The sequence below is a fragment of the Miscanthus floridulus genome, unplaced genomic scaffold (genome assembly GCF_019320115.1).
Source record: "Miscanthus floridulus cultivar M001 unplaced genomic scaffold, ASM1932011v1 fs_877_3_4, whole genome shotgun sequence".
Classification (NCBI taxonomy): domain Eukaryota; kingdom Viridiplantae; phylum Streptophyta; class Magnoliopsida; order Poales; family Poaceae; genus Miscanthus; species Miscanthus floridulus.
Window position 1 is genome coordinate 18,359 of NW_027097390.1, and position 26,759 is coordinate 45,117.

Genomic DNA, 26,759 nt, shown 5'->3' on the forward strand with positions numbered 1-26,759 from the left:
ACATGCAAAAAATAATCGTGCATATTATGGATCCACTTCAAGATCATGTATGCTTGAAGGGTTATGATCACAGAGATTCATATATACCTACATTACACACTATTGCTAGAAGGTTCAATCTTGCCATGGGATTGTTAAATTATAAGATAAACGACAATATTTATCACTGGAAGCGAGAGTACCCTACGTGTGTAACAAAGGTTACACATAATAAACACTAGTAATTACTTGTAATATATTTCAACTTTCATATCACAAAAATAGTTATTTGATATATGTACATCAAATAAACAATTGATCTTTTGCAGGAATTTGGGAGGCTTTCTTGTATACAGTTTCATGAAGTCATGTGATGGCATAAGATTGCCACCGATCAACAATGTAAGCATGTATAGTACATAACTAAGTTTCATAAACTACATTGAAAAATAATAACTTATTTATTGTTATCTGCCATGCACAGCTACCAACTTCGTTGAGGAGGGAATTCTTGGCCGATATTTTGACGAGTAATGCAAAAGAATGTAGCGACAATATCCCTGATAATCTGCAATACATGATTAAGGAGTTAGGTAGAATCTAACTTTACAATGTGCACTTATATGAAAAGTGTTCCCAAATTATATATAGACTCAAATACAATTGTTGTGTAATAGTAATATTATGAAGAATAAATTGGTTATAATTATGAGCATGCCAAGATTAAAACCGTAGCGTTAGCACGGGCATTATACTAGTTTGAATAAAGCTATACTTGTTATACAACTATGTCAAAATACAAATGGATGTACAATTATTATTTAATTCTTCAAACAGATATACGTGTTCTTTTGTTATATAAAGCTATAATAGCTTTGACTTTTGTACTCTTTCCTAGTATGTTGTGATTTTTTTGTACATCAGTAATTTTAATTTTATTGTGACTTCCTTGTATATCATTATTTTTATTGTGAGATGTTTTCTTGTTAAGAAAGAACATTTTTTATTTTGACATTGTGCATTTTTTCACGAAGAAATACCATTCCTTAAATTATTCGTGTATTATCCATGGGATGATCCATAGTGTACTTTTATTATTTTTTCTCAAGGTATCCATAAGATGTTCCGTAGTGTATTTTATATTTTTCATATTGTAACCATAGATTGTTCCATGATGCATTTTCAATCGTTCCCTTAAAATTCATGGGATGTTTTACGGTGTATTTTTTTACAATAATATGTTTATGACATATTTTCGATTGTTCATTTAGCATTCATGGATTGTTCTACCGTACATTTTAGGTTACCAAGATATGTTTAATGATGAACTTTGGATTATTTGATTTCCTTTACTTCTGTGTCTTGACGGCATTAATAAATCCACCAACCTTCTAACCGGTACGATAGATCAAGCCTTGATAAATTGTACATACATGCCCTCTACATCTTAAACTTCAAAATTCCATAAGGATCTACATAATAATTTAATGCGGCTGTAAATATATTTAAAAATATACATAGACCTTTATTTGAAGAAAATTTGGTGAATTAAAATAAAAAATTACAATAATATATAGGTATGATTAAATAATTAAATTGTTAAAATAATCACTCAATTTTCTCAAAGTAACATTATATATGACCAGTTATTCACTAACAAATAAATGAACATATAGGTATGACTAATTAATTGATATATTTTAATAAACAAACAAATTCACTGCCAAGATATAAATTAATCTATGTATTCTCTATTCATGGATGGTGGTGCTAGGATCCATAAATAATGAGATTAAGGGATTTATATTGCAAGAAACATGTGAGGCTACATAATACATCAATTTTAAGACACAAACTATAGTTAATACGGTATTAAAATACTCAAACAACATGCATTCTCTCTCTATACACAAACCATGAAAACCTAGATCTAATTGTCAGCAGATCAACGTCTCCAACGGCTAAGAGCGCCGAGTCTTCAGCATGCCCGCGTCCAACGCACTCCACGCACTCCCGAACGGTTTCGCGCACTCAGCTCGCCAACTGCCTCCGCACAGCGCGCTCCGTCGCGCACACACGCACGCCTAGTCTCCACGGCGCCCGCATCCTGCGTTCATCCACTCAGTGTATAGTGCGTGTGTGTGTTCATGGCCAAAGGCCCTTGTAACCTATATATGTAAACCATATACGATCAATACAAGCTGTCGAGTTGGCCTATACAATTCTACACTAATTAGGCCACAAATTATATATACAGGATTCATCCAAAAAAGACAGGGCATCCTTCAAAAGAATGAAGATCAAAATCTCCCACCTTATATTTAGCAATTCTTGGATCTCCAAAGACGCCAACAATGGTGTCTTTGATCGGGCTGAACGGTGCTGCTCGGGGAGGAAGTATGTTCTAGCAAATTTTTAATGCCAGTATAAATCCTATATTTACACTGGCGATCAATTAAGCCAAGAATTAGTACAGATTCAATTTACATTGGTGATTGTCTTAAGTGCACCACCGATTAAATCTTGAATTTGGTAGCCTTAAGAAACACTAGTATAGATATATTTACACCGACAGTTTGTAGCCATGAGCCCACACTTTTGTGCTTGTCTTTATGAACCACCGAAGGAGAAAAAACCATGGCATCAACAAAATTGTTTCTGTACTAGGTGCCGGAAGCATAAAGTAAAGCCGACATCTTACCAAACATAGCCTATAACTGTTTGGAGGCTCATCCCAATACTCGCGTATATGGTCTATCTTTGCAAGAGTGCACGACAAAAGCTCACACAAAAGGTATCAAATTATATACTCCACTTAGGACACTCAGGAGTGGCATAACGTCAGAATCACCCCCAAAGAAACGTGACGGAGGTTAATCTAGACTTAAAAAAATAAATTACAGAATCCATCAGTAATTCACGAGACGAATTTATTAAGCCTAATTAACCCGTCATTAGCACATGTTACTGTAGCATCGCATTGTCAAATCATGAACTAATTAGGCTTAAAAGATTCGTCTCGTAAATTAGTCGCAAACTGTGCATTTAGTTTCATAATTAGTCTATATTTAATACTCCATGCATGTGTCTAAATATCTGATGGGACATCGACTAAAGTTTAGGAGGAGGAACCCGACACACCTTAACACTGAGACATGAGCATGGGGGACGCACTGACGCAGTGCCCCATCCAGCACAGCAGCTCGCGGCGAAGTTGGGCAACAAGGAGCTCTGCAAGGCCCTAGCTGCAATAGCAGCAGAGTCAGGGATGGCCGAGATGGAGGTCTGATGATTGTGCTCATGCAGATTTTTCGAGCAACAGTCGGTCATGTTGTTTCAATGGGCTGCACATGTGTTATTTGTGGGTCAGTGAGTTGCCACATCCAGTTTATTAGCGTTGGGGAGTACAAGACAGTGGCTAAGGTATTGCCTTGGAGAATCGGATGGAGCTTTCTGCAAGCAGGTTGTAGGCAGAGATGTTCTGGATGTCGGGAGAAAATGTTTGGGAGTCGTTTTAGGGAGTTAGAAGATGCATATGGGTTGATTGTTTATGGCCTCTTGTTGTATCCGTAGATTGTGAGTAGTCCATTAAGTTCTTTTCGCCCAAATTGACAGTCTGTTAAACTGGGAAGTCATTTGCGTTGCTTGCGCATGTAATTCTTTTCTCTCCTTATTAATATATGCCGGCTTTGTTCCGGGTCTTTCAAAAAAAAAAAAGTATCCTACACGCACCGTTTGAGCGCCCGGAGCAGGAGGGCACGCTGTCGCTGTGGTGGCACACTGGCACACGCACTCCTCCTTCCTCCGCGCCACGCTTGGCACTGCCGGCCGCGCCGCTCGTGCAAATGTGATAGCTCGTTGAGTGTGGACACAAAGAAGAATCCCATGTTTCTTGTCTCTGCCTCTCTGGATGAGGTTGTCATGAACAGGCGAGTGGTGGAACCGGAACATTGGTTGACGTCGAGAGCGACGTCATCTTGGCCTGTCAGCTTCCCACCCAGTCCAACGCGTTCACAGTTAACGGCAAAACCGGCCTGCTGTACAAGTGCGCAAGTACGTGTGCATCGCGTCATCCATCACTGTGAAATTGTAAATTGTTGTAGTACATTTCTTTCTCTGGTTGCTATCTAAAAATAAGCTCTTAACTAGATACTTAAAAAGAAAGGTAGACGACCTCTCTTGCTTGTTCTATTCTGAGACCGAGTCCGTTAACTATTTTTTATTTGATTGTGCAGTACCAAACCAGCTCTGTGAGACTATTTTAGAAATTTTCAATAGGCCTTGCGGTGCTAAATTCTTAGCCGTTGGATAGATGTGGCTATGCGATAAAAAGTTGTAGTTGTTAATATGTTTCCCTGTAGCGGTGTAGCCCTATCTATAGGGGCTTTGAAAATTAAAGAACTGTTCCTGTTTTCATGAAGATCCTTAGAAGGATTTGAGAGCCTATTTGGAACAAAGGAATACAAAACAGAGGAACGAGAGAAAACGGAGGAAAAAGAAAGAAATAAAGTGGTAAAACAAATAAATAGAAAAACATAGGAAAATATGACAAGAGGTGTTTGGAACGCAGGAATAAAAAACACATGAACAAGAATAAATTAGAACTAATTTGGTAGTTGTATGTGGGCTCTCTTGAATCAGTATGCAACTCAAACCAATCAGAATCGAACGTTGCACGCTACTGCCTCGGACTTCCGCGACGGAGAGGAAACCTGAGGTGTGAGTGGATTTTTGTTTTCCTATGAAATGAGCATCTGGGTACAGGATTCTAAAGGAAAGGGTTGGGTGATTCCTTTGTTCCAAACATCAAATTTCCTGCCATTCCGTAGCAATGTGAATTCCTACAACTTTCCTTTGATTTTCCCGTGATCCAAACGGCCCCTGAAGTCCTTGCTTCTGAAAATCGCGGTCATGGTCCAGCGCTAGTTGATACTCTGCCTACCGGACCACCGTATGAACTTAACTCTAAACTTGCTGAACCGAGAAGAATTGCAACAAATTCTAGCAAGACTAACATGCTGACCCAAGAAAACATAGGGAGAGGCTTCTTATTTCTGAATGCTACGAACTAGGAAGCTAACTACCCACCGGTTGAAGCACAAGAGTTTGAAAGGACCTTGATGCCGTCTAGAGAGGAGTTTGAATAGGTGTTTCTGAAATTCATTCTCCCAACGGATTAAATAGTCGGAAGTACCAATGCGGATCGGAACTTTCGATGCACGTCAGAAGTTAGCGTCAGAACTTCCGATGTTGTCAGTATGAAACAACATCACTTTATTTTGTGGCAGGAGATTTTTTAGATAAGGAAACAAAGTTCCAGCCTCTACCATCCGCTGATGGTACACAGGTGATAGTCAGGATAGAAACTAAAGCCATAAGGCTTGCACAACCATAAGAAAAAATAAGGTTCAGCCCAGCTAGTGAGCGCAGAAAACAAAGAAAAGAACTAATTCTCAATCTGATTCCTGAAGTTCCAACCAAACTTCACAAAGATGGCCAAAATCAAAGTCTTCCAGCTTCTGCACCCCTTCTAGAATAACGGCCGCTCCTCCTCTCTATGCAGCACGAATAACTGTTTGATCTAGAACGTCGCTCTAAAAATTACCTGTATAAAAGTGTTAGATTTAGCCTCACTCGCGGCCTCACTCCCCACCAGGGGAATGGGGACACCGCCGACAAGTCGCTTCACCCGCTCACCACTACAACCGCCAGGCGCGGCATAAGAGGCCGCATTGGCGCCTCATCTTGACTTGACGACCGCTCCGCACCGACCGCCTGTACACAATCGGCTCGGGCCGAACCAAGACGCTCGCAGCAGCGACCGAAGTCCCAGCCCGGATGGCCCAGGACCACGGGCCTTTGACCAACGCATCCAGCGAGCGCCGCTCCCGCCGCGCTCCAACGGGGGCCAAGGCAAAGGCAAGGCCAAGTCTCAGGATCAGGACGAAGGCCCCTCCACACAGAGGGGGGGGGGGGGAAAGAATAGAAAATATCACCGCCGACTGGCCAACTCCACGTCGGTTGCCACGGCTGATCACACGGGCAAGCAGCCCCAGCTGGACCTTCCGGGCCACTTCCACGACCTCATGGAGAGCCCGTGCACCAACCACGCCTACCCCGTCAAACACCTCTACAAGAACTGCGAGCTCCTCAAGCGCCTTCTACGACAAGCCGACGGGCCAAAGGAAGAAAAAGGCGCAGAAACAGCGGCCAAGAAAGGGGGCGTAGCGGACAAGGATCCAGACGATTGAAGGTTGAAGTGATCCGACCGGACATCCACCGACTGAAGGACGACAACGACGACATTCTTACAAAACGCTTGGAAACAGCTATGTTGTTTTTCCTCCCCTAAAATTCAGTCTTACCATTGTTTACTTAGCGTTTGCTCCTATAAGAGCACCCCGACCCGAACACTTTTTGGCCCGGGTTGCTCGGGGGCTCCACGAGGGTGCACTACTACATCTCTTTTTTGTTTACTGTCATATGGTGAAACTCCTTCCTACCCAAACAAAAGGGTAGTTCGTTCCTTTAATGTGCCCTACGTAGCTTTGCTTTAAAACATTCCGACCGATCGCACCCCGCCTTTTCCTACGGTTACGAGCAGCTAAGCCTCGCGGGACACGTCCCGGGCTCCCAAGGTTGCAACCTATGGGACGAACGGGCAAGTATGAGAAAGAAAGAATAAAAAACAAAATTATGCTAAGGGAAAACTAAGGAATGAAAGGGATAAGCTTCCCCGAAAACGGAGTGACTCCATCACAAATAACAAAACCAACTGTAGTCATTAAGTACACATGAACATTTACACGGGGGCTCCCCCATGAACTTAAAACTTTTTACATCTACTAAACTACTTATACTTTACAAGCTATTGGGGCGGCTCAGCGGCATCTGCTGTCGGTGCGACCGACGAAGGCTTGGGCTGCTCACTCCCCAGTGGGACAACATTTGGCTCGGTCAAAGCCAGGGTGATGTCCACCTCCGACCTAGGCTCCATGCCATCTGCAGGCTAGGCAACGTCCTCCCGACGCACGCTTCTGGCCATGTCTTCACGGCGGACGTCCATCACCCACTGTGCAGAGACTTGCTCTGCCACCAACCTTACGTGCGGCAGCAAGCTCTCCCCGAGCGTTTGGATGTCCTCCGTGCTCAAGCCATCAGCGTACCCACTGTAGATAGTGGCAAAGTCCAGGTTTGGGTGGTATGTCGCCACCGGGGTCAACACCCCCGACGCTCCGTAGAACAGCCCTCTTGTGATAAGGTCTCGGACCGCATCCGGGACCTCCGCCAGCTGGACCGCGGGAACGCTAGTACTTGGGGCCGACCCAAAGACCTCCGAGACGATGAGCTAGGCAACATTGTGGATCTGGTCAAGTTCCCCCTCGAGAGCATGTCGCTATTCACGGGACTTGGCCAGCTCCTCTACATTCCAGCTAAAAGTCGCCTTGACCGTCTCCAGGTCCCGCTCCAATGACTTCACCTTTCCGCCCAGCTCTGAAAGAAGGGCGACAAGCTCAGAAACAGGCTGAAGGAAGAAACCGACACGACGAAAAACAGAAAAGGTACGTACCGATGTGGAAGTTCTCAAGGGTGGAGAATTCCTCCGCCTGCCAAGCCACCTGCTCACGCAGCTGGGCGCTCGCCTCCTCCGTCCCCATCACCCGGCCCTGAAGCACGAGCACTTCCTGGTCTACCTCCGACCGGGCTTTTCGTTCTGACTCCAGGGCCTTTCGCGCCAACTCCAGGGCATTCCGCTCCGACACCAAGGCGCTCCGCTCCAACTCAAGGGCCTCTAAGGATTCTTGGAGCGCCGTCTCGGTGTCCGCCAGGGATTTTCGCAACCCCACCTTAGTCTCCGCCTAGCAGGCCTTCGCCGCCTCCAGACCCTGCTCGGTGGTGGTCGCCCGCTCCGCTGCACGCTGCTCCTTCGCCCGCACCGCGGTCACCTCAGCCGCCCGGTTCTGGGACTCGTGGCGGACGGACTCTGGTTGACGCTCAAGCTCAGCCACCCGGGCATGCTCCATCCGGAGGAAGCGGGACTTGCGGGATGACATCTCCTTCAGACCCTACGAAAAGCAAGTAGGCTGAGGCAGCCAACAAGAAAGTCAGAGGTCAAGGACAAATACGAGAAACTCACCTCCGCGGCGAGCTGTAGGTCGACCTAGACTAACTGCTGGGCAGACTTAACCCGCTCCTGGGCATCCTCGACCTTCGCGGATAGGTTGACAAGTTCGGACACCATGGCAAGTCCTTTCCCCCCAAGGATGTCCCAGAGCTGACACTCCTAGGAATCCCAAAGGACTAACCGCACCTTTGCTGGGTCCTCAGGGCAGGGCCACTCTAGGTCGCCCTCCGACAGCCCGCCGGAGGGCCCAGCCTCTAACTGACCCACCGCTAGCTCCACCATGTCATCTGCCTCGTCGTCGGACGGGATCTCCACCACCTCGGTTGCGTGGGCCACCGCTGGGCGTTCCGACTCTATCCCGGTCGCGTCTCCCCCGACGCCTTCAGCTCCGACCGCGAGGGTGAGCCGTGCAGCCCTCCACCCGGTGAGGCAGGGAGCTCGGTCTCCCTCTCCTCTTCCGCTGTAGCTGGTGGAGGAGGGGCCACGAGAGTTACCTCCGACGCGACCTCCGCCGTCAGCACTAGGATCGCCGCCAATGCCGACGCTGCCGCTGCCACCGTACTAGCAACCGACCCGGGGGGCACCACCCCCGGAAGGAAAAGGCTCGCCGCCGCCACCCTGTTCCCCCCGCCGGTCACCGCGACGCGCTGCAGGGTGGGCCTCCAAGTCTCCTGCACGGGAGTTGGGGCGATGCTCAACCCCGTCATCGCTCGACCACTGAGAAAAAAAGTGCAGGTAAGTCACACTCCAAAAAGACTCAACAGCAAAAGATCGAAAAGAAACAAAGAAAAACATACTGGGAGATAAGCGGCACTACTCTGAAGGCAAGACCCGACGTCGACAGGCCTATAGGGCAAGGACTGCTCACAGGTTGCGACCCGCGCCCCCTCACTTCAGCCGGGGGCGGAGTCGCCCCAACTGGCTCCTGCCCAGCCTGCGGGTCACCATGACCCTCGGCTCGGGACGCTCTGATTAGAGTAGCAGGCGGGGCATCCTTCGGCTGCAAGTCATGCACTGGCACCGGTCCCAGCGATGCACGGGTACCAGTCCGCTCCTCGAACCGCCCAGATTGCTCGGCCGCGTCCGTGGCAGGCGGGGACAAGACCAGCGACTCCACCGAGGGGCGCAGTGACCACATCCGCTTTGCCTCCCGTTCACCGACGGCGTCCGCACTCGCCGTACACTTCCTCGGCATGGGAACCACCGCAGGCCTCTCTGCCTCCTGCTCATCACCAGCGAACATCGCCATAGGGTCATGACGCTCCGCCGAGGTCACAGCGACCTCCTGGCTTTCCTCCTCCTCGGAGAAAATCATGTCATCCAGCTCTGTAGGAGCCTCTGGCTCAAGCTCTAACTCAACGTCACTCCTTCTTTCCCCGGCCTTCACGCGCGGGGCGATCTCCTGCTCCTTCTCTTGCTTCCACCGAGCCTCCTTGGTTCTCTTCTTCTTCCTGGCATCCGCCGCCTCCTTCTAGGTGGCCTACCAAGCGACGCCCTTCGGTCCCTTGGGAAGGTGCGGCCAGGACTTGTAAACTCCAAGTCCCTATGGAACGGGCGACTCGAAATCAAAAAATAGGAAAGCAGAGGAAGAAGCTTGGACTAAAGGGAAGGGAGCGTACCAGTCTGGACACGATCGTGGAGTTGAAAGGTGTGGGCTTCCCATCGACCTTCTCTTTGGGCTTCATCTGCAGCACCCGGTCAAGGCGACTCTAGACCTCGTCGTCAGGCAGCTCCTCCGACGACGCATGGTCCGGGTCCGTCAGGCCGTTGTACTTCCACATCGGCTGCGTCCTCTCTACCAACGGCGCAACCCTACGACGGTAGAGGGTGTGAAACACCCGTACCCCGTCAAGGCCATGCCGCACGAGCTTCCAGAGCTCCTCCTCGATGATTTCCACCTTCTTCTTCTCCCAACGGGCACAACCCCATGACCAACTATCTTGCTTCTCTGGCCTCTCACCGGTGAACGCTGGGAACGGCGCCTCCACCGGATTCCTGATATAAAACCACTCCCCGTGCCACCCTTCGTTGGAGTCACAGGGGATGTACGTGGGATACGAGCCTCCCATGCTCGGTTTCTTCTGTAGGGTGAAACGCCCCACCGGCGCGACCTTGGGCGGATTCCCCACCGGCAAGGTTCTCCCAGAGAACAACCGGTGGAAGAAATCCGCGTGCGGCTCCATCCCGAGGAAGGCCTCACAAACGGTAACAAAGCCGGTGATGTGCAGCACCCCCATCGGATTGAGGTGCTGCAACTCTAGACCCCACTCATTGAGGAGTCCGCGTAGGAACTAGTGCACGGGGTATCCCAACCCACGCTCATGGAAGGCAAGAAAGGAAACCACCTCACCAGGCTGAGGTTGCAGAAACTCCTCCCTCCCGGGGGCCTCCAGTGTGCCACCTCCTTCAGCGGCAGAAACCCCTTCGCGGCGAAGGCCTTCAACACCGACTCCCTCACCGTGGATGACCTCCAGTCTGACATTTCGCTCCGAGATCACGAAAGGATTTGTGAGTTTTTCTCTTTTCCCTCTTTCTCTCCCTTTTCTTTCCTAGAAACCACCGTGGCTCTCAAGAATGCTCTCGGTAAGAAGGAAAAGAAAAGGAGGCGACAGATGAGGAATAGGCGAAAAAACAAGGTGAAAACCTTCTCCCTCCTCCTACTTAAGGGAAAAGATGCAGCAGTTGGGGAAGGCGCGCCGATCGGGAGAGACGAAACGGCGGAGCAAAAAAACCCTCTCTCTTTCCCATTTAATGCAGATGGGACGCACCCTGACCGATGAGACGCGCCCTGCCCGACGGAACGGTGCCTGATCAGAAGGGACATAGCCTGGCATGGCCCACCACTACCGCACACCAACCACTACCACCCGACGGGCACAAGAACCAAAGCACCACCGCATGCAGGTGGCCCTCCGCTTCCCCAGGCGGGACTTAGAAAAAATCCAAAAACGGGATCTCCACCAGGAGAGACCATCGGGCTTCCTAAAAGTCGATCGAACGGCTCAGGAAAACACACCGAGGGACAGGTAAGGAGCAAAGGGATGCCTCATGTAGGCCATGCCGGCCCCGTCACGAATGACGAGCATGGGTCCCGGTCGGACATTTTCGACTAGAGCTCTTCAAACCCCGTCACTCGAGTCATCAATGTAACACTATCGACCCCCGCTATTTCTTTATAATCAGTTCATACATCCATATGCGCATTCATTCCATACGCCCATGCCCTCCGGATGATTTGGGCCCTGAACCGCCTGGGGGCTCGGGAACTAAGCATCGCACATGCAGCGAAATGCATCACAACGCTCTATGTTACGTCACGAAGCGGCAGTTGCCTCATTCGACATGATCAACGACTGACTAGGGTTCCAAGGCTGGGCCACGAAGGGCTCGAGGCCGCCCCACGTCAAACAGAGCCAGGGGAGAAAAACACGGATGAGCCCCGTGTGGCCGTCGCCCGGTCTGCCCCGAAGCAGACAGGGTCATCTCAACCATCTCGTTCAATCCTGAACCTCTTGCCAAGCCCATAGAATCTCCATCGAGGGGAGGCCGTCAGGCCACCCAGGTCGGTCTCTGGAATGACCCAGACATCTGCCGGGTTGCAGTGGAATGTCACAAGAGGGCTATGCCGACCACGTCACGAACGACGGACCCAGATTCCACTCGATCATACCCGTTAGCGAACTCACCGAGCGCGTCACTCGAGCCTGAGCGATCGGGATAAGGGACAAAACTCAGCCCCTCCGGTTGTGAGAAACCGAGGATGGGGTAACGCACACAACTCAAACCGACCCCTACCAAAGCCCAACGGGGCTCAGGGGCTCAAGACACCAAACGCCTGGGTCTGTGACCCCGAACTCGCCCCATCCGTCTACGCTTCGACTGCACACCAAACGCCTGGGTCTGTGACCCCGAACTCGCCCCATCCGGCTACGCTTCAACTGCACACCAAATACGCCTGGGTATGCGGCCCCAAACTCGCCCCATCAAGATTCGAACTCTGGTTTGCCCGATCCCTAAAACTAACTAACTATCTGCCTCGGCTGCACGGGCTGCACCGGGGCCAGGATCCACGATTCTGACTCGCTCGATCCCACAGCGCGCACCAACGCTAGGATCAGCGAGCTCTGTCTCGTCCGATCCCTATACTAACTGCCTCGGCTGCACCGAGGCCAGGATCCACGACTCCGACTCGCCCGATCCCATGACGCGCACCGACGCCAGGATTAGCGAGCTCCGTCTCTTCCGATCCCTATACTAACCACCTTGGCTGCACAGGCTACACCGACGCCAGGATCCAAGACTAACTGCCTCGCCCGATCCCACGGCGTGAATCGACGCGAGGATCCACAAGCTTCGTCTCACCGAATCCCTAAAAAACTAACCGCCTCGGCTACACAATGACGCCTTGGTTAACAACTCCATCTCGACTAAAAAAAGCACGCACACACGCATGCTGACAAACACCCCCCAGATGATTCTGCCCGTCCCCCACTGGCAACACGACCCCCCCAGACAATTCTACCCGAACAGCCCGAGGGCTCGGGGGCTACACCCGCGGGTGCGCTCGCGCGCACCCGCCGTCGAGACAAAAATCCCCCAGACGATTCTGCCCGAATCGCCCGGGGGCTCGGGGGCTCCTGTCGGGTTCATAAACCCGGGGTCCCTCGCGGATCGGCTTTCCCGCAAAGGCTCGGCCCAAGCAGACACCGTGCTACTCATGGGCTGGCCCAAGTATCTAAACAGCAGGTCAGAAGAGCGATCCAATCACCGACCGGAAGGACTGGTCGAGAAGGAGCAACGCCCGTTTTTTGACTCCGGCCCACCTCTCCGACCGGAGCGCTCACTTCGGTCTCCAGCCCGCCTCCGGACGGGCTCTCCGACCAGAAGGCCTGGCCAAAGCACCACTTCCGACTCCGACCCCACGTCTCCGACCGGGGTACGCAAAAACCCTGCTCACTGTTCTTCTCCGACTGGCGTAATCAGAGCCGACTGGGCCCAACCGACCGGGGGCGCCCGCTCGAAAAGGACCAGGGAACGAATGGAGAAAGCAAGGCAAGGCGCACAAGTCAAACCACGATACCATGGACCGTACCCTGTACGCTTGTAGAAACAGTACTCTACAACCTCCCTGACACACAGTGTTGTTGGCGCCGATATTTTTCTCTACAGTATTGTGGGCGCCATTAACTCCCATACGGTAAGGCTCCCCCACATGCCTCTGGGCATCGACAGTGTTGTGGGCGCCGGCATTTACCGTACTGAGTGAACATGGTGAACTCCTCACGTGCCTCTGGGCATCAACAGTATAGCAGGTACCAACATCTGCCATACCCGAACAAAACGACAGAACCTCCCACATGCATCCGACATCTAATAGTGTTGTGGGCGCCTACCATCATCATGTACCCGCCGACGTGGGCAACAAGGCTTAGAAGCATACGTACTCTCTCCCTCTCACATGTAAGGCCATCCCCTTCATCTATAAAAGGGGATGCGCTCTCTCCCAATATTCAAGTGATTTCAGATTCATTAGATCGATCAAGTTCACTAGTTCACAACCACAGAACCGCACACGCTTGAACACTTAGCTCATAGCGGAGCTCCTGTCGCTCTCGGCCCTTTCGACCGAAGTCCGACCAGACCTCTTGTACCCCACATCTTTCTCCTTCTCGTTTGTAACCCCACTGCAAACTTCGAGCACCTGGGCTCAGGAATAAAGTCACCAACCGACTCAAACTGGACGTAGGACACGTTGCCTGAACCAGTATAAACCCTATGTCATTGAGTGCTAGGCCACCTCGGATCATAACGTACGGTAAAACTACAAATATTTACTTGTTGATCACTTTCTGCACCGACACCGTATCATTTCTATTCAACCATATCGCCCAACAAAGTGCGGCAGCTCTAGTAAAATTTGGTTTCTGAGTTTAGGACTTAATCCACGTAGCCAGGAACAAATCAAATCAGCAAAGTTAGTAGGTGGTTGAATTCCAAACATGATATGGACAATATTCCAAACAATGCTAGCAAAGTGGCAGTCAAAGAATAAATGTTGGATAGTTTCCAGGACTACATAGACAACACTTGACATTTGCTTGTCAGTCCCTCTTTGCTAAGGTATCTTTCGTAAGTGTTGCCCCTTTTTTAAATACCACAGAAAGATATTAATTTTTAGCTGTACTTTTATAGTCCAAAGAGGGCTTTTCTCAGGAAGAACGCCTTTTGAGGCCAAAGTTTTATACATAGACCGGATTGTGTACATACATGCCATTCTTAATGAGGTTCCATCGGAAAACATCTTTCCTGTTTGTGAGGTGAGCTTGTATAACTTTTGACACTAAGTCGAATCCATTTTTCTTTTATTTGGAACATCATTTTACAAATCCTCGCTAATCAAAGCGTCACCTCTCTTATAGTGACATGTCCTAAGGAGTTACAGTTTATTTATATTCCAGTCCAAACAATACTGGTTGTAAGGAGGTGGGGGTACGGGAAGAACATGTGGTGTTGGAGTTTTCCTTTGGACTAATTTTTATGTAATTTTGTTGACCAAGGGAATAGAATCTTCTTCATATAAACGTCTATAAATAGCGGCACATTTGTGGCACCTATCAGCAACCAACATACAGCATAGGAAAGTGGGAAACATGGGATTCTCTATTCCATCGCGTGCCCCGGTGGCTTCAGCGCTCCTGCTTTACCTCTTCTTGCCTTTACTACCGGGGGCACATGGAGGATCCCGTAGGGTAAGCATGCATGCCCGATGCATTGCTAACAGTTTTGTAAAGAAGCTTCCAAAATCGAAACTCTAAGTAATCACCTATCTTTGTATATAGCTATATATTGTATACCTAGGCGATGTGTAACATGGACACCCCAACGATGTCATCGCTTCGCACCATGATATACTCAGCAATGTTCTTGGAAGGTACGTACGTGTCCTCCTCCTAAGACGACTGATCCTGATGAATGATGTGCAAATTCATGGTTGATCGTGTCCCGTTATTACCTCTTCCAGTATGGACGATTCTTTGGCTTCCATGGTTTACAACTACAAGCATGGCTTCTCAGGCTTCGCAGCGATGCTCACGGAAGACCATGCTCATCAGCTTGCAGGTCAGTCCTTTCAGTCTTTTTGCTCAAACTGGAATTCGCCGTCTCACTTGCTGTTAAGCCACGAAACCAACCAGAATCGCTTTTGGTTAAATCGGTTAACTTGGTTAAAGACAATACAAATTATTCCTCCACGAGTAATAATTCAATACTAAATTTGCATGGGGAACCACCAAACAAGGAGAATGCATCCTACAACAAAAGCAAAAATTGAAAGCAACTAGGAATACTTGCAATAACTGGAGGAGTCTCATACAAATATGAAATGTGTTAAATAAGCAAATTGATAGAACATAATCTCAAACAGTTTCATACTGGTCGATGATGATGGGGTTGCGCACGGCGTCCATGTGCATGTTCTCGAAGGAGAAGGAGACGGAGCCGGAGCCGGACCTGCCCTTCCACGTAGTTCACCGTTAGCCACACACGCCCGCGTGCCCTGCTTGCCCAGGCTCCCGATGCTCATGCCGTGGCCGGCCACCGGGCCGCAGGGAGGTGACGTTCTCGGTGTGCATGTTGAGGGTGCCGGTGCCGATGGAGACGCACTCGTCGCAGTTGGAGACGGCGGTGTTGGTGATGAGGACGTCCTCGGCGTTCTCGACGTGGATGCCGTCGGTGTTGGGGCTCAGCGCCGGGGAGCTAATGGACAGGCCGCTGACGAGCACGCGGCGGCAGCTGTCAAACTGGACGGGGCTGTTCTGCACCTTGAGGTCTTGTACCGTCACGTTGGTCATGAAAAACCTCAGCGCCTGAGGCCTGATGATGGATATGACAGTCGATCGGCAAAGAATTAACCCACCATGAGAGATCAACGTCAGTCCGTCGGATATTTCAAGGATTTTTTTTTGGCTCACCATTACTTACTCTTCACTTGATCACTTCATTCTAGAACTGTAGCTGAACATTTGTCAGTGCACCGTTAAAGTAACCATACTTTTTGTGGCTTCTTAACTCTGCAGAGCTTCCTGAAGTCATCAGTGTCCATCTAAGCAGAAGCTGCAGAGCGACAACCACTCGTAGCTGGGACTTCCTTGGTCTGAACTACCAGATGCCCAGTGAGCTGCTCCGTAAAAGCAACCAAGGGGAGGATATAATCATCGGGGTTATTGACACCGGTTAGTAATACAATTCTCTACGCAAATCTGAACAAGCTCTGGTTTGCTTCGAACTGAAACAAATCTTTTAATCCTGCGGTGATCGATCTTGCTTTGCTTCAGGTATCTGGCCGGAGTCGAGAAGCTTCAGCGACGAAGGGTATGGCCCGGTGCCGTCACGGTGGAAAGGCAAGTGCGAAGTCGGGCAGGGCTGGAACAGCAGCAACTGTAACCGCAAGATCATTGGTGCACGGTTTTACAGCGCTGGAATTGACGAAGGGACCCTAAAGGCCGAGTACCTCTCGGCCCGGGACGCCCACGGCCACGGCACACACACGGCCTCCACCGCGGCAGGCTCCGTCGTAGAGGGAGCCAGCTTCCACGGTCTTGCCGCTGGCGCTGCGCGTGGCTGCGCGCCTCGGGCCCGCGTTGCCGTGTACAAGTTATTGTGGCAAGGCAGTGGCAGCAGCGCCGCCATTCTCGCGGCTATGGACGACGCCATCCATGACGGGGTGGACGTGCTCTCGCTGTCGCTCGCTCACCCCGAGGAGAATTCGTTCGGCGCCCTGCATGCCGTCCAAAAGGGGATCACCGTCGTGTACGCGGCCGGGAACGACGGGCCTAGTCCGCAGACGCTTGAGAACACGGCTCCGTGGGTCATCACAGTTGCCGCGAGCAAGACTGATCGCTCGTTCCCCACGGTTATCACCCTGGGAAACAAGCAACAGATAACGGTATGAATTGAATACATACAATACAAACGCCCACTCTGAAGAATCACAAGGCTGCCACGTATATTTACATAGAAGCAATGAAGCAGATGTTACTGATCTTGAGGAGACAAACAACTCTTGCCTATTTTTCAGGGACAATCTCTCTATTACCAAGGGAAGAACTCATCCAGGAGCAGTTTCAGAAGTCTTGCCAATGGAGACCAGTATGCAAAGCCATTAAATTTACTTTATTTTCTGCAAATGCTCCAAAAATTCTGAAATTGACAGCAACTTTTTAACTTAATTTCTGCCTTCTCTTAGATGCACGCAAGATTATTTGAACGGTACTGATATTAAAGGGAAAATCGTGATTTGCACATTGCCAAATCCACCAACGATGAACGGCCCACGCGCGTATTTCTCAGCCGCGTGGTAAAACATCGTGAATGGAGGAGGAACCGGACTTATTTTTGTTCAATACACGACTGACATTCTGCAAGACTTGGAGGGTGACTTTCCATGTGTTCTTGTGGACATTGACACTGGTAAAAAGATCAAAAAGTATATCGACTCCGCCAGGTACACCACTTCCTGGATCCTCATTAGCACGTACAACAATGCACATAACAAGCTAGATCAATTCTTTCTCTATCATGAGCTGAGCCTTTCTCCGGTAAATTTCTGGTCGTTTCAAGCAGCCCACCGGTGGCAAAGATTGAACCAGCCCGCACCAGTATAGGTGCCCTGCTAGCCCCAAAAGTGGCATCATTCTCCTCCAGAGGTCCATCACCCGACTACGCTGATATTATCAAGGTACATAGAGTCAAATGTTGCGTCTAACAGTCTGTAGGCGCAAACATGCCATCACCTGTTGTCTCACAGCAGCCTTTGCTTCCTCCACAGCCTGATATAGCTGCACCTGGAGCCAACATCCTAGCAGCAACAGGAAATTCTTACGAAATTATGTCAGGGACATCAATGTCTACCCCACATGTAGCTGGCATCATCGCGCTATTGAAAGCTCTGCATCCAAACTGGTCTCCTGCTGCACTGAAATCTGCAATCATCACCACTGGTAATAAAACCAAACACCGCTTTAGAAGACGATTTGACTTCTGAAGCCATGATTAGTTTACGAGGCAATATGTTACATGTATTTACCTCTGTTTCATTTTGCATGCTGAAGCATCTGTAACTAACGAAGATCGCATGCCAATACTGGCTGAAGGATTGCCTCGAAAGATTGCCGACCCATTTGACTATGGAGGTGGACACATCAACCCTAACAGAGCAGCAGATCCTGGACTGATTTATGACATCAATCCAAAGGATTACAACTACTTCTTTGATTGCACCATCAAAACATCTGTTAGCTGCAATGCAACATCGACACCTGGGTATCTCTTGAACCTGCCATCCATCTCAGCTCCAGATTTGAGGTATCCAGTTACCTTGTGGAGAACTGTCACTAATGTAGGCGAGGTCAATGCAGTGTACCATGTTGCAATTGAGAACCCGGCTGGAATCAAGATCGAAGTTGAGCCATCTGTTCTTGTGTTCAATGCTGCAAACAAAGTTCACACATTTCAGGTCAAGCTATCACCTTTGTGGAGGTTACAAGGGGATTATACATTTGGAAGCCTTACTTGGTACAATAACCAAAAGAAGGTTCGGATTCCAATAGCGGCCCGGATCACGATGTATGATTTATTTGTAGATGTTGCATAACTGGGATGGACCATTTATCCTGCATGGCATCGCTCATTATCAAAGTTTTTTCAGCACAGTCCAAAAAATTTAAGAAAATAAGACATGCCAATTGTCAAGTTTCATCGTGGCTTGTATTTATTTTGCTTGTAGCCAAATAGGCTATGTGTTGTCTAGATCTGTTTGTTATGTTATATACAACTCTGATAACTATGTCGACTTCCTTTTGTTGCTGTACTTTTTAATTGCTACTTCAATAAATCTCTATCTTTATATACTAAAGTAAATAGTGTTTCTTTTTTGTCCAAAAATTGATGGTAAAGAAGCACGATTGGTCACAATCGTGCGATAGGCAAGGTGCACCCGTCGCAAGCGAGTGGTAGAACAGCTCATTACTCTGATTGCACGCGTGGCACATCCTCCTCACCGCCAAATTAATCCGATACGGAATTGAGAAGGTAAAACTAGATATCCCTCAGCCCACATCGTCGCTACTGAAAAAAGATATGCGTTTGCACGCCCACTTCCTTCCCCTCTCGTCTCTTCTCCATTTTGCAAGTGCTTTTCCTGAGAACGGCAGTGAGTGTTGTGGTCATGGAAATGGTAGATTCGGGGCTCTCGGGCCGGATCCGATTCCCCTGTGCCAAATCTATTAGTGGCCAGAGGGATTTGCTCATGGTGATCTCCTCGGCCAGCGTGCTCCCCTAGGTGTTTGGTGGCTAGTCCCGATGGACTCAGCGTGCTCCTTTGGTCGGGGTGCCCTCTCGAGCGTGTCCAAGTAGAGGAGGATAGTACCGCGACGAGCGACGACGTCGAAAACAACCAAAGGTCATGCCCACCGATAAGGTGATGGCCGGGTGTGGGTACGTCCCTTTTGGCCACACTGATGTTCGGGATCTATGCCGGGCTCGTCGATAGGCCCTGTGTTATATATGTGTCAAATATGTGCATACTTGTTACAGTTGGACTTGAGTTGTATCAGGGGAAACATCCAGCCTCATTGTCATTCTGCTCTCCTGTTTTCCTCTATGGTGTTATGCTTTCATGTTCTTCTATTAGTAGATCTGTTTAGGTATGAATCTAACTATGCACTCTAACACCCTAGATAGTCGGCTTCACCTATGTGGCCCTTCTACTCGACGACGACTCCATATGTCGCCCCAACTGTTGGAGTGTGTAGGTGCAGGAGCACCACACCATGGTCAGCAACGCTGGCAACCACCAAGAGGTCACCTTCCCCAACGTCATGATAGCCTTGTATGGGTCCTATCGGTCACGCAGCGGTTGGTGTTGCGGCCGTGGCGTCGTAGATCTAGAGCTTCCAGGCCTGGATATAGTTCTCCCTTTGTTGAAAGCTTTGCCTCTGGCAGCCATAGTGGGTGTCACGCAGCCCACAAGTGTTCATGCAGCTGGTGTGTGAGGCAGGCACTACCGTCCACAACCATGTGTTGTTTGCCATGGGTGCTTGACCGTTAGGCTGGCTTCTTGGTGTAAGTCTTACTCGGCTCATAGACGGTGCTAGCGACAATAGTGTCCTGATGCGTCATATTCCTCCTTGGAGGCGTCATTGAAGAATCACTTGCCACCTTGCTGCATATGCGGTCTTAGGGTGAAAACCTAATGTCTTCGGATGAGCAATGGTAGCATTTTCATGTCATTCCCTTCCTAGAGGCATCGCAACTGGAGACAGTCTATGTACGTTGTGGGTGTTCATAGTTGCATATAGTGCAAGCCTACCTTTGGTGATAAAATCCCCAGAATATTTGCACAAGTTACTAAGAGACAAGTATCGCTGTCAGTGTCCTTGCTCCACCATCAATCCATCATCCATGATCCTTTATTATATTGTCCCACCAAATGCTGGGTTAGCAAGGCCGCCATGATCCCCTCTCTTGAATCTCCCCGTTCTTCTTTTGCCAGCCCTCCCTCCTTTCCAAGATCAAGGACGAGGCAAAGGCTTTGGTGTGCTGCATGAGCTAAGCGCCTGAGAGATTGTCCCAACTATGTAATTCAGTCTTTGCATCTTTGAGCTGTGTTTGTGCGTGCTAGGCGCTCTGCCTCACATCTGGCTATTTTTTCTTCTTTCTTTGTTGCTAAGTTTGTAACTCTTCTTTAACAATACATGATCGGCAGATCTCCTACTGTTTCTTTCCAAAAAAAGAAAGAAATAAGGAACTCCAAGCTCTCGTATGCTTTTCTCGAATAAGCAAGAGTTTTGTATATCTTTGTATCAAGGTAGGAGAAGAATGTCATACACTACGTGTCTGGGTAGCCCAGCGCAAACTCAGCCAGGATCACGACGATTACGCAAATTACTCTAGGTACTAGTGGTCCTAAACTCTTAATTACACACGTGTTAGACAAAGTTCTCGTATGACATAACAATGGTGAAACATGGAGGACGCACCAAAGTGCTCAATATCATTGCGTTCTTAGCCGTGACGAAATTACAAAAAGAGATGCCAAGTTCCACAATGCTTTACTTATATTTCTTTTCCTTATAGCAAAGTAGTCTTCGCTATGTGGACTAAACATATATTTAATTTGTTATAGAACTCTAATAACTGTGAAGAAATGCAAAAGCTACGCTTTAGATTAATTAAGAGAGGAATGTCAAAATCCCGTTGCTGATGTACAAATTCTTTAAAAATATAGTTGTACAGTATTTGTTAATGGTTGCTATAATTAATAGGCAAATTGAAACCAACAAATCATGAAAAGTCAGTGCTTGCCCCCAAATCAGCTCCCCGTTGGTTGATAGACAGAAAGAAATCCCCAAAGTCGTCCAACCAATCAGAATAGAGCCAAACTACAGTTTTCCAGGTGTATGGCCCATCAACAATACACTCCTACTTCTTGGCCTATGACTATGGCCCCTGGTCGACGCGTCATGCAAATCCAGCACCATCTACATCTCTAAGAGTTGTTTGCTGACTTATGCTAGTTAGAAATCAGAAGCTAAAATAAATAGCCTAACTGTTGAGCTAGCTTTCAAAAAGATGAAAGCTAGCATCCGATAAAATAAACTAAAAACTAAAAAGTACGTTATAAACGACTTTTCTATTTTTCCGCTGAGGAGCTAAAATTTATTATAAAAATCAATAAAAAAAAGTCAACAGTTAGAAGCCAAAGGCTAGAAAAACTGCTTTTGAGCTAAAATTAAAAAAAAACTGGCTCTATTCGTTTCGTTGAAATTTAGCTTATGCTGAAATACTGTGAGAGAAAAAATATTGTTTGTTCGCTAAAAAATACTGTTGAAGTAGTGTAGCAGACCAAACAAGCAAGCCCTAGTCTGTGTAGGTTGCAGTTGTCTCAGTCTTGCAGCATACACGACCTTAGAAATCAGGATGCGTCAATCTTCACATGATGCACGGATGATCTCCTCAAATGACCAAATCAAATCTTTAAACTGGACTGGCTCAATCAGGCCTTGACTTTTGCAAAGAAGTGCAATGCAATTTGTAGCTCTAGGTCGTAAGCAACATCGATAGCTTTGCTCCTATCGGTTATCTTGGAAATCGATCGTAGCACACAAACTAATTTAATTAGCAAAAAAAATGTTAATTCTGGATCTAGTACAAAAACTTCTGAATACAAGGTGAAACAAATAGCATTTGATGTTTTTCCTTCTCCTTTGATGATAGCTGTTATTCCCCAAGGTTCCGCAAGAGACAAGCGGTTATAAGACACGTTTGGTGGAACTTTGGTTCGCTTTTGCTTCGGTTTCTCTATAAAAGCGGTTATAAGACCTGCGGGGCTCCGTTTTATTAGCTCGAACTCCTTGGTGCAATGTGTCAAGGTGCTAGAGCTATTTGGAACCCCGTAGGCCCTGTTCGGCTGATCAATTTTCGGATGATTCAATAGTGTTCTATGAGAGAGAATAAGCTGAAACAAGCTGAAAGTAGTTCAGCCGAAATGTGTATACAGTCAGGTCTACTAGTTGAAGCATCAATTGCGAGGAAAGAATGTACTGAATAAATGATCTCTTGGACCGGAATAAATTAAATTGCAATGATGCAATCCCGAACACACCTGCTCATTGAAACATTATCTTGCGGCGTCGAGCTAACACAGTCACACATGACAAAACCGCGCGCCCAGGCAACTTTCTTCTGTAGAAATACGTATATTTTTCCTCAACCGGATATCGCTTGACTTTGGTGCCTTGTAGAAATATCTTATCTCACAAAGTATTTTCCATTGAGGGAATTACAAGGTTAGCATCTGATTTTTCTCGTGAGAAAAGGTTATCATCTGATTCAACTTAGAACATAATAGTTCAAATAGGTTGAATCGCTGTTAAAAAAAAGGAGCACCACAAAAGTTTGTAGCAAAACCTGCTGGGATGCACTAGTATAACTTTCTAGGGAGTGATCGGTGCTTCGGTTTTTGATACGTTCACTTGTGGATGTATCAGCGACTGAAAGTGAGATACCCCTCAAAACAATATTGGAAGTTAAAAAAAAAAAAAATCAAAGGAAAAGTGGTACTCCATCGGTCCCAAATAAATCAACTTCTAGAGTTACCCATGTTATTTTTTTTTAAATTTGACTAATTTTCTAGGAAATAATATCTATATCCATATGGAAAATAAGTGCACTATGAAAACTTTGTTTCATGTATCTAATTATATTAATCTTTGTTATAAATATTGGTGTTCTGAAGTTAGTCAAACTTATAACAGCTTTTTAATTTATTTAGAAATGGGGCATGCCTACGTATTGTGGATAATGAGATTGAGAGTGGTTACGGACTCTTCCCACACGCTGAGTCGCTGACCAAGAGAATAGAAAACATCATTCACGTCTATAAATGCCAGCTCATTAACTTCAATAATGTGCAACGAGACATATATTGGCAAAAGACATGGCACTCTGTTCTTCCATGCGTGCCCATCTGGCGCTACTACTTTGCTTTTGCGTGCTTTTATCGGGAGTAAATGGACGATCTCGCAAGGTAGGCACGCTTGCTAATAGTTCAGCCATCACTGCTATCGTATGGTATAGCTTAAATAAGGCTTCTTAAATCCAAAATTCTACTCATCTATGTGTTTGTAGCTTTATATTGTCTATCTAGGCGATGTGAAACATGGGCACCCGAACGATGTAATCGCTTCGCACCATGATATGCTCACGACTGTTCTTGGAAGGTACTTTCTAGTTCCTATTTGACCCCTATGGATCATGAATTTCCTTTTACTTGCTGATTTTTATCAACCCTGATCGATGAACTATATCTAGTAATCCATTATTTACTATCATAGATTTGCATAGTTATTAGGTGATGTTTACTTGCTAAGAGATCGAGTATGTTGTATATCCGTGGAACTCCTGAACTTTCAGCAAGGAAGAGACTTTGGACTCCATCATCCACAACTACAAGCATGGCTTCTCAAGCTTCGCAGCAATGCTTACTGAAGACCAAGCTAAGCAGCTTGCAGGTCAGGTGTTTCCGTCTGTAGGCTCAAGACTTTGCAGCAGTTATAGCCTGTAGAGACTAGGGATATCAGCAAACTAACCGCGCCTTTCTGCCTTCGCTAATCCATATCCAACAGAGCTTACAGAAGTCATCAGTATCGAACCAAGCAGAAGTTACACAACCATGACCACTCGAAGCTGGGACTTTCTTAGTCTGCACCCCCAAATACCCAGTGAGCTTCTCCAGAGAAGCAACTGTGGAGAGGACGTAATCATCGGGGTTATTGACACCGGTTAGTAACCAATATTAGTGTACAAAACTACTATTTCCGTCTAGAATTACTTACGTTTTAGTTTTATCCAAAATCAAACTATCTAAGTTTTAACCTAATTTATTAAAAAAATTTACCAATGTTTATGTTAGCAAATACTCGAAGGGCGGGCCTGGTGCAAGCGGTAGAGTCTTACCGTCTGTGACCGAAAGGTCCCGGATTCGAGTCGTGGTCTCTTCGTATTGCACACTTATAATATGAAAACACTTGCTACAACGGAAGACGGGAACAAATAAAACATTTGGAACATACTGTTGCAACATATGTATGAAACATATGCAACATCCTGATTAAAACGTTTGCAACATACGTAATGAAACATTTTAAATAAACTCTTGCAACATGTCTCTGAAACACTTGCAACATGTGCAACATCCCCGATCTACTTTTGCAACATCCATATGAAACAACTGCAATATACCTCAAAAACGTCTGAAACGCTTGAAACATATATTTGGAACATAGGGGAGGTGGAGCGCCTGTGCCGGTCAATTCCGGTTGTCGGGGCGGCAGCTGGCGGCGAGTGGCGGCGCGCGAGCATCACTAGCATCCAGCACCAGCGGCGCGCACGAGCACCACCACCACCAGCACCGAGCTTGGGTCGGTTGGGCGCGCGGCGCGCGCGATGGGAGGAGGCGAGAGGCGCGAACGAACGGCGACGGATGGGGCTCGCGGCAGCAACGAGGGGAGTACGCATCAGCATCCAGGACGGGGCAGCCGTAAGGCACTGTGACATGGGAGGAGGAAGCGGAACGGATAAAGATGGGTGATTTTTTTTATAAACTCGCGAGCAGAGCAAGGGACAGGGTAAAAGCGCAAGCAACGAGGCGGTGAATATGCAGGAGCGGCAGAGTGAGCGGGCGGGTAAAAACACAAGTAACGAGGTGGTGGGCTTGTGGAAGCGTCCGACGATGTGCTCGTGTCGGACGTAAGACGCGTAGTATTACCGCAGGCACATCACATGACATGCATGTCTTTCCGGCGCCAATGGTTGTTGATACTGGAGTAACACAATGATCCTGGCTTATCTGTATACGGTGCACTTGCTGCAGGTATCTGGCCGGAGTCAAGGAGCTTCAGCGACGAAGGGTACGGGCCGGTACCGTCACGGTGGAAAGGCGTGTGCCAGGTCGGAAAGGGCTGGGGCAGCAACAACTGCAGCCGCAAGATCATCGGCGCGCGCTTCTACAGCGCGGGCGTGGCCGAGGAAGAACTCAAGATCGACTACCTGTCGCCTCGGGACGCCAACGGCCACGGCACGCACACGGCGTCCACCGCGGCGGGATCCGTCGTGGACGCGGCTAGCTTCCACGGCCTTGGCGCGGGCGCGACGCGCGGCGGCGCGCCCAGGGCCCGCATCGCGGTGTACAAGGCCGTATGGGGCAGCGGCCGCGGGGCTGGAGCGGCCAATACAGCCACCTTGCTCGCGGCCATCGACGACGCCATCCATGACGGGGTAGATGTCCTGTCACTCTCCCTCACCAGCGAGGAGAACTCTTTTGGTGCCCTGCACGCCGTTCAGAAGGGGATCGCCGTCGTGTACGCCGCGGGGAACTTTGGGCCGGCGTCGCAGGTGGTTCGGAACACTGCTCCCTGGGTCATCACCGTCGCGGCGAGCCAGATTGATCGTTCGTTCCCGACCATGATAACGCTGGGAAACAAGCAACAGATCGTGGTACGAAACACAACCGATAACTCACGATTCATGACTTAATACCTATGCTGATCTTGAGCAAGCTCTGCTAATTTTGCAGGGTCAATCCCTGTACTACTATGGGAAGAACTCAACGGGAAGCAGCTTCAAACCTCTTGCATTTGGAGGCCTGTACGATAAGTCCCTTGTTGTTCTTCGCTGCTTAATTTGTGTGAATTTTCCGAAAGTGATCGGCCAGGCTCTGTTCCTTTCATGTTAGCTGCACCGCCGATTCTTTGAACGGCACGGACGTGAGAGGCCACACGTGTCAGGCATTGTAGCGCGGCTGAAGGCATTGCACCCAAATTGGTCCCCGGCTGCACTAAAATCAGCCATCATGACAACAGGTAACAACCAGAATTCAGAACACTAGTTCTAATCCATGTGAAGATTGTCTGATCTAACACATTTTTGCATGGCTGAAGCATCTGTAACTGATGAACGTGACATGCCAATACTGGCACAAGGATTTCCTAGGAAGATTGCTGACCCATTTGACTACGGAGCGGGGCACATAAAGGGCAGCTGATCCTGGACTCATTTACGACATTGATCCTAATGATTACAACAAGTTCTTCGGGTG

General features: G+C 48.2%; 1 protein-coding gene and 1 pseudogene across 1 annotated transcript; both read left to right on the forward strand.

Annotated features, from left to right (window-relative positions):
• The first annotated feature begins 14,939 nt into the window (after positions 1 to 14,939).
• On the forward strand, positions 14,940 to 18,755 carry LOC136533412 (subtilisin-like protease SBT3.5; annotated as a pseudogene).
• Positions 18,756 to 23,600: 4,845 nt separating this feature from the next.
• On the forward strand, positions 23,601 to 26,514 carry LOC136533413 (subtilisin-like protease SBT3.10). Its single transcript, XM_066525964.1, has 7 exons — positions 23,601 to 23,690; positions 23,792 to 23,883; positions 24,077 to 24,174; positions 24,289 to 24,444; positions 25,536 to 26,158; positions 26,238 to 26,308; positions 26,397 to 26,514. The coding sequence occupies exons 1-7, from the start codon at positions 23,601 to 23,603 to the stop codon at positions 26,455 to 26,457; spliced, it is 1,191 nt and encodes a 396-aa protein (XP_066382061.1). The 3' UTR covers positions 26,458 to 26,514.
• Positions 26,515 to 26,759: the final 245 nt, after the last annotated feature.